The sequence below is a fragment of the Hylobates moloch genome, unplaced genomic scaffold (assembly GCF_009828535.3).
Source record: "Hylobates moloch isolate HMO894 unplaced genomic scaffold, HMol_V3 SCAFFOLD_17, whole genome shotgun sequence".
NCBI classification, from domain to species: Eukaryota; Metazoa; Chordata; class Mammalia; order Primates; family Hylobatidae; genus Hylobates; species Hylobates moloch.
The window spans coordinates 51,339,049-51,352,103 of NW_026652292.1; the positions used below are offsets into that span (position 1 = coordinate 51,339,049).

The window sequence follows — 13,055 nt, forward strand, 5'->3', positions numbered from 1 at the left end:
TTATGAAGAATGTCTCAAACCAAATATTGTACTTTCCAATTTCTTGGGCACTGGGGATGTTGAAGTGTAGTTAGATGAGTATATAACCCTATAGGGCTCATGTCCATAAAAATCAAAGCAGGATATAGCTGCCTCCAAGAGCATGTATGTATGTGTATATGTAAAATGCTTGACCTTTAGAAACTCTGAGCTCTCTCACCTTTGTTTAACCACAGGACAATTAAATATACCCTGATAATACAGGCAAAAAATAAACTGGGTAGATGTGTCTGATATTTTTAAACCCAAATTCTACTAATACTACCAAGTTGCCCTCCACTTAAAAAAAGTAATTCTAACCAACACTGGAGAAAAACCATCCACATTTTCACACAATCCCACCTTACTTCAAAATATAAAGTACAAGGTTTCAGGTATTTAAAATAAATAAAGAAAAATCTTGTTTCCTTTGGCATCTTTAGAAAATAAACTACAGCAATAAAAGGAGGTGATTGTATAAAGACACGCGTAAGCAAACATATGGGGAAAAAACAGCAACTTGTGTTTAGTATGCAATAATATCAACTATAAGAGTTTACTGTTAATTAGGAAAGCCTTACAAATTTTTGGAAGAACCTTCACATCTTTAACATTACAATATATTTAATAATGGTTCTTTTATTGCTTCTAGTATCAAGATTATTGAGAAGTCAAATAAAGTTATGCTGACGTTATGATTCAAAAATTATCTTCCAAACACTTAACGATTATAATTTAAGATAGATAGATAAATAACACTTAAAGAAAGCAAACCTTTTATAATATGACTTTCAATATACAGCCTTACTTTAATTCAGTCTGATTCCGTTACATTTTTGTTATTTTGTATTGGTCCTAAAAATTTAAAAAGAATTGTATTTCTATATATAGAACTGCCTGCATAAATCCACTTCAACCTTCATAAAATGGTCACATTAGTGTTTGATCTTGCAAAACTAATAATTTTCAAACTTTTGAACTTAGAATGAAATGTAAATTTAATACAAATAGTCTGACTATGTACAAGAGAAAGTAAAGTTTTCAATTCTCATATCAGAAACATCATAAAGAAAGCTAGATTTATAACACACTTCTATTCCTATGTGTATCTGAAGTATGTACAATAAAACACCAACACAGCTTTCATGTGTCAATAGGGGAAGTGCAAGCAAGAATGACTTGAAGTATCCAATAAAGCAATCTCTACAGACCCCAAAATCAGGCTAAAAACTGCAAACAGCTGACTGCATCCTTGCCAGTTCTCAAAGAAAAATTTCATCATTTAAAAAATAGGTGTCAAATTCACTGAAAAACTAAGTTGGGTTCTTTCAATAAACCTGGGAATAATGTAACATCAAGTATTTACTATTTTTGCAAGAGAAATAAAATTGGCAGTTCCATTTTTACATTACTTAGGAAAAATTTAAGAGTGTTTGAAGAATTGGGACAAAACATTCCAAACCTATGACCTAAAAATGAAGCAAGGGATACATACTGTCCTTCAGCACATTTCCCCACCTAATACAGAGAAATTTACCATCAGAATATTAGCTGTGTGTGGCAAGGTGGTGGTGGGGGGGCCGGGGGGGAACAGACACTATGTCCCAGTCTGTTGACAAGGACAAAAAGGCTCTGAATAGGTCACCATCTTCAATTCTGAATAAATTTCATATTTAAGAATTCTCAAATGCTTAAAATGGTGGTCTTTTCAGCTACCCATCCTAAGAAGTCAAGTACAAGCATGCAAGTAAATTCACAGGCACAGAGGATCCATGTTAAAAACAGTTAAGGTAGCTGTGATGCAACACCAACAATTTGAATGGCCCTGACACACTCAAAATATTATCTTAATTATTCAACAAAATCCTGAAGCAAACTCTTGCTAGTCTTGGTACACTGCTAAACACTAAAGTAGCATGTTTCTTCCATGGTTTTAGCTTAGCTCAAGGAATTTTTACACTATTAAGAAAAAAAATTAAAGTATTTCCCCTTTTTAAATTTACACAGACGTTTAATTAGCTTTATTTACAGAGCAGGGATTTTTTTTTTTCCGTCTCCAATGGTGCCTAGATAACATCATTAGGCAAGAATGCCAGTTTAAAAGAAATCTATGCAGAATCCTAAAAATAACAGATGTTGGTGCTCCTCAAGAAGAGGCAAGCTTGACTATATCAGCAGCTCTCTATGCCTCAGTTACTCAGAAGCAATTCTGTTGCAGTCTCTACATCCCATGATTTTGAAGACAAGGCCACTATTACTGCATTCTGTAGAGAAGAAAAGGGGACAGGAAATTAAATCTCAAGGAAACATTTAAACAATACTGAATCATTCACTCTTTATACTGGGAATTAACACCTTGTTTCTTTTCTGTAAGTTGATTTACATTTGCAGTGCATGAAAAGCTTCTAAAATCAATGGCAGTAATTAGTAAAAATAAAAAAATCACTGATTTCGAAAACAGAAAATATGTTTACCAAAAAGATTTTCTTTTTCCTTTTTTTTTTTTTTTTGAGACAGGGTCTTGCTCTATCACCAAGGCTGGAGTGCAGTGGCATGACTATTGCTCACTGCAGCCTCGTCCTCCTGGGCCCAAGGGATTCTCTCACCTCAGCCTTCAGAGTAGCTGGGATTACAGGCACTCACCACCACGTCCAGCTAATTTTTGTAGAGATGGGTTTTGCCATGTTGCCCAGGCTGCGAATTTCTCTTATTTTCTAAACCACTTTTGTCAGCCAAGAATTTGCAATAATTTAAAATCAATCAATACATAAAAATCAACATGCCCTTATGTACTTACCCTATCAAAGCCCATAGCACATAGGTTTTCTATTTTTCTGGTGTATTCTGGACTAGAAACTGGTGCTCCAGCATACACATGTGCCCAAAGTCGAGCTGTCTGTTTGAACATTTCGGGATTTTGTTTGTACTATATGGGGGGAAAAATTGATTGACATGACATTACAGTTATAATATTTGTTATATTTCAGCTCTAATCGCCTACAACCCTACTTTTCCAAATAAAACAAATCTACATTTAAAACGTGATTCACTTTGCATTATAGACAAGACTATGTCACTCGAGAAAAGACCACTTAACCTGAAGCTTCAACTCACAATTTGTGTTGACAATAATAAAGACAAGTAACATTAATCTACTTTAATCTCCGAATTCAACAAATATAACTAGCAAGACTAAAATTAGGTTAAGTGAGGAATTAAGAGATGCTCCAAACACTGGAAAGCAGCAAACATTATACAACTGAACACAGATTACTAGCTTATAAAAATATGTGGACATTAGAATAATTTTTTACAATGTAACCAGCTTTTGTATTACCCACAGCCCAGGCTAGAATACAACTAGCTTCTTCTTCTTTTTTTTTTTTTTTTTGAGGCAGAGTCTCGCTGTCGCCCAGGCTGGAGTGCAGTGGCACGATCTCGGCTCACTGCAGGCTCCGCCCCCCAGGGTTCACACCATTCTCCTGCCTCAGCCTCCCGAGTAGCTGGGACTACAGGCACCCACCATCTCGCCCAGCTAATTTTTTGTATTTTTAGTAGAGACAGGGTTTCACTGTGTTAGCCAGGATGGTCTCGATCTCCTGACCTCGTGATCCGCCCGCCTTGGCCTCCCAAAGTGCTGGGATTACAGGCGTGAGCCACCGTGCCCGGCCTCTTCTTCTGTTTTCTTACAGCTGCATTAGTGTACAGTGATTTATGGAAACCCCACATGCAAAGTCCTAACTTATTACATAACTTGAGATGATTATAAACTCACAATAGAGTAATTTTATTAAAAGACTTCCCATATGCATTGGAAAGAGGTAAATTTATCAAATACTTTGGAACCACCATTAGTTAGTAAAGCAAAGTATAAATTACTAACTATTCAATTCACTTTAATATTTCTTTTAAAAGTACTTTATATATTTAAATCTATTACATATTAAAACGATAAATCTAGTTTCTACCACTGACTCATCACAAGGAAATAAGTCAAATTATTGAACTATTTTTAGGAGCTAAAAGAAACCCTTGAGTCCAACCTCAACCTGTAAGGCTTAGAGCTCAACAGGAAAGCAAAGCTGGAACACAAGCCACGCTTTTAACAACCAAATATGAACAAATAGCACATATGTAAAACATGGAAAACCCTAACTCGAAGTACTCAGAGATAACAGAATATGTTGACAAGGATATATACATATATACATAAAGTAAACAGATCCTCAAGGGAAAAGAAGAAAGATAATATATAAATTAAAATCTTTAGATTAAAGTTTGCCAAGAGAAAGTTTCCTCAGGCAGAGGAAATATGGCAGATTGGATACAATATGTAAAAACGAATGCAATGCTTGAAAAAGCATGAGTTTGAAGAAAACAAGAATTTAGGAAATAAAGCAGAGAGTTCAGATTATGGAAAAACTCTGCAAACTAAAGAATTTGGACTCAAGTAGGTGACAGCAGAGCTACTAACAAGTTTTTGTTAGTGAAGTAGGATTTGCACTTTATAAAGCTACCTGATAGCAACGTAGAAGACGGAGAAAGGAAGAAAGAGGATGAGAAAAGGAGATCTATCAGAGCAGTTGAAAAGAAACAATTTTTAAAAAGTGACCTATGGCAATCAGAGTAATTATGTAAATATAGTGACAGAATGATACAGGGAATGGTTATCAACAGGAGCAAAGGAGACACAGAGAAAAACTCCAAAGGCTGTGACTTGGGTGGTTAACCATATGAATGTTCCTTGGGTACCTGAGTGTAACACTACCAAAACTGAATGCAGTATCATAAATCCTACAAACCTATCATGCTATGATACCATGACCTACCAATTTAGTTAAACACCAGGCTCTCATGCTTAGGAGAGAGGGCAAGCCTAAACATTTTACCAATGTATGGGTGGTAACATCAGTATAGATATGATCATCCAAGTGTGAGTGTGTACAGAAAGTAAAGGTAACAAGGTCAGAACTGAGGAACTACATTTAAGAAAGACGAGTAGGAAGGGAAATAATTGTGGGAACTAACAAAGAACAGCTATGAAGTGAGGAAGAAAAGAGGGTTATATCTTAGAAGTCAAGAGAAGAAAAACTTTCTAAGTTTTTTTTAAAAAAATGTTCATTATATTCCAATGGCTTAGAGTAGGTGTTGGCAAACTTGTTTGTTTTTTGAGACAGGGTCCCGTTCTGTCACCCAGGCTGGAGTGCAATGGCGTGATCTCAGCTCACTGCAATCTCTGCCACCCAGGTTCAAGCAATTCTCCCACTTCAGCCTCTCAGGCAGCTGGGACTACAGGTGCATGCCACCATGCCAGGCTAGTTTTGTGTTTTTAGTAGAGACAGGATTTCACCATGTTGGTCAGGCTGGTCTGGAACTCCTGACCTCAAGTGATCCACCCACCTTGGCCTCCCAGAGTGCTGGGATTACAGCCATGAGCCAACACACCTGGCCAGCAAACTGTTTCTTAACGAGTCAGATACTAATAACTTAGGTCCAGTCTCTGTTGTAACTATTAAACTCAGCCACTGTGGCTAGAAAGGGAAATGAAAAATATTTATTCCGTTCAACAAATTACAAAGTCATCGGAAACTGTGCCATGTCATGTAAGTGCCATGATAGGAGGTGATTAAAATTATTAGCAGGAAGGGATCATCACTGAATGGAAGGATAAAAAGATGGACACATACATGAGCATTAATCATAGAATCTAGATTGTAGGAATATGGGTGTTCACTGTGTAATTCTTTTGACTTTATGTGTTTGAAAATACTCATGTTAGGAAAACAGCATCTATATCCAATTAAACTAGGATGTTAAAAGTCTATGAAGTTTTCACTATCACACCTGACAAAATAATCCTACCACAAGAAAGAAAACCATTTCAAAAGTTTCAATAGAGTATGCTCACGTGTTAATGTGCAAACCACTGAAGTGTTAGAGACTCATACATAATACAAGAGTCTTTCAAAAGCAGCCATCTTACCTGATTTGCTACTACAGCATCCTGTGGATCGTCTGGCTCTGCAGCTGCCAATAGTGCTTGCAATGACAATAATACCGTGCGGAGAGTCATTGCAGCTGCCCTAAAATTCAAAATATGAAAATATCCCAATTAAGAGGGCTCTGCAGGCAAAAGCAAAGTATTTTCTTAATAAAAATTAAAAAATTGTAGAGCTAAAAGTTACTTAGATCTTTAATTATATACTTAAGTCACAGACATTTATAATTATGTATCTGCCTATCATATATTTTCTTCCTTACTTTACAATTTGCCTATTTCTTTTCTTTTTCCCGAGACGGAGTCTGGCTCTGTCGCCCAGGCTGGAGTGCAGTGGCATGATCTCGGCTCACTGCCAGCTCCACCTCCCAGGTTCATGCCATTCTCCTGCCTCAGTCTCCTGAGTAGCTGGGACTACAGGGGTCCGCCACAATGCCCGGCTAATTTTTTGTATTTTTTTTTTTTTAGTAGAGACGGGGTTTCACAGTGTTAGCCAGGATGGGCTCGATCTCCTGACCTCGTGATCCGCCCGCCTTGGCCTCCCAATGTGCTGGGATTACAGGCGTGAGCCACCATCCGCGCCCGGCCTTTTTTCTTTTTTTTGTGACAGGGTCTTTCTCTGCCGCTCAGGCTGGAGTGGGCAGTGGTACTATCTTGTCTCACTGCAACCTCCGCCTCCTGGGCTCAAGTGATTCTTCTGCCTCAGCCTCACGAGTAGCTGGGACTACAGGCACACACCACCACACCCAGCGTTTTTTTTGTTTGTTGTTTTTTCCTTTTTTCGTAAAGACGGGGTTTTGCCATGTTGCCTAGGCTGGTATCGAACTTCTGAGCTCAGGTGATCCGTCCACCTTGGCCTCCCAAAGGTGAGGGTTACAGGTGTGAGCTACTACACTCGGCCAGTTTTTTTGTTTCTTTTTGTTTTGTTTTGTTTTTTTTGAGATGGAGTCTCGCTCTGTCGCCCAGGCTGGAGTGCAATCTCGGCTCACTGCAAGCTCCGCCTCCAGGGCTCACGCCATTCTCCTGCCTCAGCCTCTCCGAGTAGCTGGGACTACAGGCGCCCGCCACCACGCCCGGCTAATTTTTTTTTGTATTTTTAGTAGAGACGGGGTTTCACCATGGTCTCGATCTCCTGACCTCATGATCCGCCCACGTCGGCCTCCCAAAGTGCTGGGATTACAAGCGTGAGCCACCGCGCCCGGCCGTTTTTCTGTTTCTTAAGACATCTCAAATGCTGAACTGTCCTTGTTTTTCTTGTTGCCAAGATCCTTCTTGTTAGTTTTATCCACTCACTTATTTTCTATCCATTTCTCTAAACAAAGTTAAAGTGATAAATCATTAGTACTAATAGCATGTGAGACTTTCTTTCAATGGCACTCTAAAAACAAGATACTATGAAGCAAATACATTTTCTTCTTTTTTTTTTTCTTGAGATGGAGTCTCACTCTGTCGCCTAGGCTGGAGTGCAGTGGCACGATCTCGGCTCACCGGAACCTCCACCTCCCTGGTTCAAGCAATTCTCCTGCCTCAGCCTCCCAAGTAGCTGGGACTACAGGCACATGCCACCACGCCCGACTAATTTTTTGTAGTTTTAGTAGAACAGGTTTCACCGTGAGACACAGGATGGTCTCAATCTCCTGACCTTGTGATCCGCCAGCCTTGGCATCCCAAAATGCTGGGATTACAGGCTTGAGCCACCGCGCCCGGCCATATTTTCAAGAAAATATGAAATCATTCCATAACATTCTGAAATAGGACAAGTTTTTTGGCTTAAACTACATCACTTAATTTATGATTCTAAATGTATTTATAAGGAAAATATCTTTATAAAGCTAGTATTTGTCTAAAAAATAGTATCTACCTGTCTAGCAATAATTCTTGGCATTTCTGGTAAAAAAGTTGTCTCACTGGCTGGGCGTGGTGGCTCACACCTGTAATCCCAACACTTTGGGAGGCTGGGGCGGGCAATCATCTGAGGTCAGGAGTTCGAGACCAGCCTGGCCAACATGGTGAAACCTCATCTCTACAAAAAATGCAAAAATTAGCTGGGCGTGGTGGCATGTGCCTGTAATCCCAGCTACTCAGGTGGCTAAGGAAGGAGAATCACTTGAGCTCGGGAGGCGGAGGTTGCAGTGAGCCAAAATCACGCCATTGCACTCTAGCCTGGGCGACAGAGCGAGACTCCATCTTAAAAAAAAAAAAAAGTTGCTTTACCAATTAATAGAGGGATGTATAAATATGTGGACATATTAAAAATGCCCATTTTTACTATGTAAATTAGACCTTTTTTTGACATAGGGTCTCACACTGCCTTGGCTAAAGTGCAGTGGCATAATCAAGGCTCACTGTAGCCTTGACCTCTTTGGCTCGGGTGATTCTCATACCTCAGCCTCCTGAGTAGCTGGGACTACAGGTGCATGCCACCACGCCCAGCCAATTAAAAACAAATTTTTTTTTTTTTTTTTTTTGGGTAGAGACAGGGTTTCACCATGTTACCCAGGCTGGTCTTGAACTCCTGAGCTCAAGCAATCCTCCCACCTCAGCCCCTGAAAGTGCTGGGATTATAGGTGTGAGCCACGACAACTAGCCAATTACTCTAAACCAGCCTTTTTCAACTGGGTTCCTGATTTGAACCACAGAATAGAAAAAAATAGTGACTGTTCTCACAATTTTCCCAAGTTTGGTACATAAACAGTACTTCCCTAGATGCCTACGATAAAAGTTAATTTAGGCTGGGTGCAGTGGCTCACGCCTGTAATCCCAGCACTTAAGGAAAGACGAGGAGGGCAGATCACTTGAGGCCAGGAGTTTGAGACCCCTGGGCAACATGGCGAAACGCTGCCTGCTAAAAATACAAAAATTAGCCAGACGTGGTGGCACATGCTTGTAATCCCAGTTACTTGAGGGGCTGAGGCAGGAATCGCTTGAACCTGGGAGGCGAAGGTTACAGATGGCGCCACTGCACTCCAGCCTGAGGGACAGAGCCAGACTCTGTCTCCCACACCTCCGTCCCTAGCCAAAAGTTAAGTTATTGCCAACAACCAACAATGGACGTCTTAAGGCAATGATCTCAGTGTTGTTCATCCAACCAGCAGCATCAGCATCCCTTGGGAAGTTATCTCTATCCCAGAGCTACTGAATCAAAAACTCCAGGGTTGGAGTCCTAGCCCACGCCGCCGCCGCGCGCGCTGGGCCTGGAACACACGGCACAAGCCGCCCCCGCCCCTCCCCCCTTACGCCCCCGCGGAGCCAACCCCGCGCACCCCCGCGCCTGCGCACTGCCCAGGCCCTGCCCAAGAATGGGGGGCGCTTCCGGCCCCGGGGGCGTTGGGAAAATAGGGGATAAAAAAAAAAAAGCGCGCGGAACTGGGCCAGGGTTGCCCACTCCCTCCACAATGGCCTCTGGGGTGGAAGTCCTGCGCTTCCAGCTGCCCGGCCACGAGGCCGCTACGCTACAGAACATGAACCAGCTCCGGCAGAGGTGCGGTTCTGCGACGTGACCATTGTGGCCGACAGCCTCAAGTTTCGAGGCCACAAGGTCATCTTGGCCGCCTGCTCACCGTTCCTGCGGGACCAGTTCCTGCTGAACCCCAGCTCGGAGCTGCAGGTCTCCCTGATGCACAGTGCACGCATCGTGGCCGACCTGCTCCTCTCCTGCTACACGGGCGCCTTGGAAATCGCTGTTAGGGACATCCTCAACTATCTTACAGCCGCCTCCTACCTGCAGATGGAGCACGTGGTGGAGAAATGCCGGAATGCCCTCAGCCAGTTCACTGAGACCAAAATAGGCCTCAAAGAGGATGGGGTCAGTGAGCAGCGTCAGCGCCACCAAGTCCCTCCTCCCTCCAGCCAGACCCCAAAGCCAGCCCCGAAGCCCCCACCCCCACCTCCTCTACCCCCTCCACTCCTGCGGTCAGTGAAGCTGGAGTTTCCACTGGATGAGGACTTGGAGCTGAAAGCCGAGGAAGAGGATGAGGATGAGAATGAGGATGAGGACGTGTCTGACATCTGCATCGTCAAGGTGGAGTCGGCCCTGGAGGTGGCACACCGGCTCAAACCCCCTGGAGGCCTAGGAGGGGGTCTGGGCATTGGAAGTTCCGTGGGTGGCCACCTTGGGGAGCTGGCCCAGAGCAGCGTGCCCGCCAGCACTGTAGCCCCACCGCAGGGTGTAGTGAAGGCCTGCTATAGCCTGTCGGAGGACGCAGAAAGGGAGGGCCTGCTGTTGATTTCCGGAGGCCGGGCCAGCGTGGGGGCCACCTCAGGCCTGGTGGAAGCAGCAGCGGTGGCCATGGTTGCCCGGGGGGCGGGGGGCAGCCTGGGGGCGGGGGCAGCCGGGGACCCCTGCCTGGGGGCTTCTCAGGTGGAAACCCCTTAAAGAACATCAAGTGCACCAAGTGCCCGGAAGTGTTCCAGGGCATGGAGAAGCTGGTCTTCCACATGCGGGCGCAGCACTTCATCTTCATGTGCCCTCGCTGTGGCAAGCAGTTCAACCACAGCAGCAACCTCAACCGCCACATGAACGTGCATCGTGGTGTCAAGTCACACTCGTGCGGCACCTGTGGCAAGTGCTTCACACAGAAGTCCACCCTGCACGACCACCTCAACCTGCACTCGGGAGCACGGCCCTACCGCTGCTCCTACTGCAACGTGCGCTTTGCCCACAAGCCTGCCATTAGGCTGAATCTCAAGGAGCAACATGGCAAGGCCACGGCCAAGAACGTGCTGGAGACCAGTGTGGCCGAGATCAATGTCCTCATCCGCTAGCCGCGCAGGTGTGGAGGCCAGGAGGCTGGGGTCCCTGGGCTGGGTGGGAAAAGGGCTCTTTGGCTCAGGAGAATTGGGGGATGGGGGGTCTGGGTCAGAAAGGTAAGAGTGGGAGGCTGAGCAGATGCACACATCCTGAGAGAAGGAAGATGATTCCTTGGAGAGAAGACTGTTGCTCTTCAGAGTGCAAGAAGCTGGAGTGGGGGACAGGGTTCTTGGAATAGGCCAGGGGAATACGGGGTCCCAGAGAAAGATTTCCTTCTCTTAGAGGTCCATGTATATGTGGAGGGAGGGAAAAGGGTCCTATAGAACGAGGGAAGACAAAAATGTTTTATTCCTGGCTAAGGCTGCCCAGAGGAAGGTTCTGACATTTCTCGAGATAAGAAGGGTTGGGGGGTAGGTGGGAACAGGGAGGGAATTTGGCAGGAAGACATGCTCCTGCTTAGAAGCCAGGTAAGAGAACATGGGGTGCGCATCCTGGATAGATATTGGGAAGGGGGGGTACAGTAGTAAGACCAGTGGATAGTCATGGGGGTGGGGGGGGTAGGGCACTTAGACAAGAACACAAGAAGGGCTGTTGGGAGGGAGGGAGAGGAGTAGAGACAGTATTTTTTAAGAAAAAACATATTTTTTAGGATTTTTTCTGGAGTTTGGGGTTTTAGTTTTTCTGCTTTTGTTTTCCACAAAATAAAAAACAACAAAACAAACAAAGAAACTCCAGGGTTGTTTTAACAGGCCCTCCAGGTGATTCTGATGCACATTAAAATTTGACAAATACTGTTAATTAGGGTGGGCATGGTGGCTCATGTCTGTAATCCCAATACTTTGGAAGGCTGCGGCGGGCAGATCACCTGAACTTGAGGTCAGGAGCTCGAGACCTACCTGGGCAACATGGCGAAACCCCATCTCTACTAAATATACAAACATTTTCTGGGCATGATAGTGCACACCTCTAATCCCAGCTATTCAGGAGGCTGAGGTTGCAGTGAGCTGAGATCATGCCACTGCACTCTAGCCTGGGTAACAGAGTGATACTCTATCAAAAATAGATAAAGAAAAAACAAACCAAAATGAGATATCACCTAGCACTCATTAGAATGGCTACTATAAAAACGATGAACAAGTGTTGGTGATGATGTAAAGGAAAGGAAACCCTCGCACACTGCTGGTGGGAATGCAAATTAGTACAACCATTACGGAAAACATTATGGAGTTTCCTCAAAAAATTAAAAATAGGGCCAGAAACGGTGGTTCACGCCTGTAATCTCTGTACTTTGAGAGGCTGAGGCAGGCAGATCGCTTAAGATGGCAAAACCCCATCTCTTTTAAATGGACAATTCTTTTAAGACATGAGTCAAAACAAAAAGCCAAACTCAATCCTCAAATGTTCATTCTTGTCTTTCTACTTGCCATTTTTTAAATTTTTTTTTTTGGAAACGAAGTCTCACTCTGTCCCCCAGGGCTGGAGTGCAGTGGCGCAATCTTGGCTCACTGCAACCTCTGCCTCCCAGGTTCAAGCAATTCTTCTGCCTCAGAGCCTCCTGGGTGGCTGGGATTACAGGCGCCTGCTACCATGCCTGGCTGATTTTTTTTTTTTTTTTTTGTAGAGACGGGGTTTTACCCTGTTGGCCAGGCTGGTCTCCAACTCCTGACCTCAGGTGAACCGCCCACCTCCGCTTACCAAAGTGCTGGGATTACAGGTGTTAAGACACCACGACGATGCCGGGCGCGGTGGCTCACGCTTGTAATCCCAGCACTTTGGGAGGCTGAGGCGGGCGGATCACGAGGTCAGGAGATCGAGACCACCGTGAAACCCCGTCTCTACTAAAAATACAAAAAATTAGCCGGGCGTGGTGGTGGGCGCCTGTAGTCCCAGCTACTCGGAAAGGCTGAGGCAGGAGAATGGCGTGAACCCGGGAGGCGGAGCTTGCAGTGAGCCGAGATCGCACCACTGCACTCCAGCCTGGGTGACAGAGCGAGATTCCATCTCAAAAAAAAAAAAAAAAAAAAGACACCACGACGGCCCGTCTTTCTAGTCTCACAATAACAAGGGGAAATTCTTTCTCTAATTTCATTTGATAGTTTGAGTAATTTCAAAGAGAATGTTTAAAGGCACATACATATCAAAAGCTACCTAGAAGTTATCAGCATAAAGCTGACTTAAACCACCAAAAAGAACATAAGGAACACAAAGACAAAATATAACCAATGAAACATACAACACTTAAGTGCACTACTTAATTTTCCAATGGACTTTCTAAGCAACCTAATTTAA

The 13,055-nt window shown here is 43.8% G+C and overlaps 1 protein-coding gene and 1 pseudogene across 2 annotated transcripts in view; one reads left to right on the plus strand and one right to left on the minus strand.

Annotated features, from left to right (window-relative positions):
* Positions 1–641: 641 nt before the first annotated feature.
* Positions 642–13,055, minus strand: part of UBE2K (ubiquitin conjugating enzyme E2 K) — an 85,421-nt gene continuing 73,007 nt past the window's right edge. For both annotated transcript variants that reach the window (XM_032136191.2, XM_058430288.1), the window contains 3 exons: positions 6,002–6,101; positions 2,816–2,944; positions 642–2,282 (listed from right to left, as the gene is read on the minus strand). In XM_032136191.2, coding sequence (XP_031992082.1) covers positions 2,208–2,282; positions 2,816–2,944; positions 6,002–6,101 — 304 coding nt within the window. In that variant the 3' untranslated portion in view covers positions 642–2,207. The remainder of the gene's footprint in view (positions 2,283–2,815; positions 2,945–6,001; positions 6,102–13,055) is intronic.
* LOC116457146 (zinc finger and BTB domain-containing protein 12-like) lies at positions 9,412–10,922 on the plus strand (annotated as a pseudogene).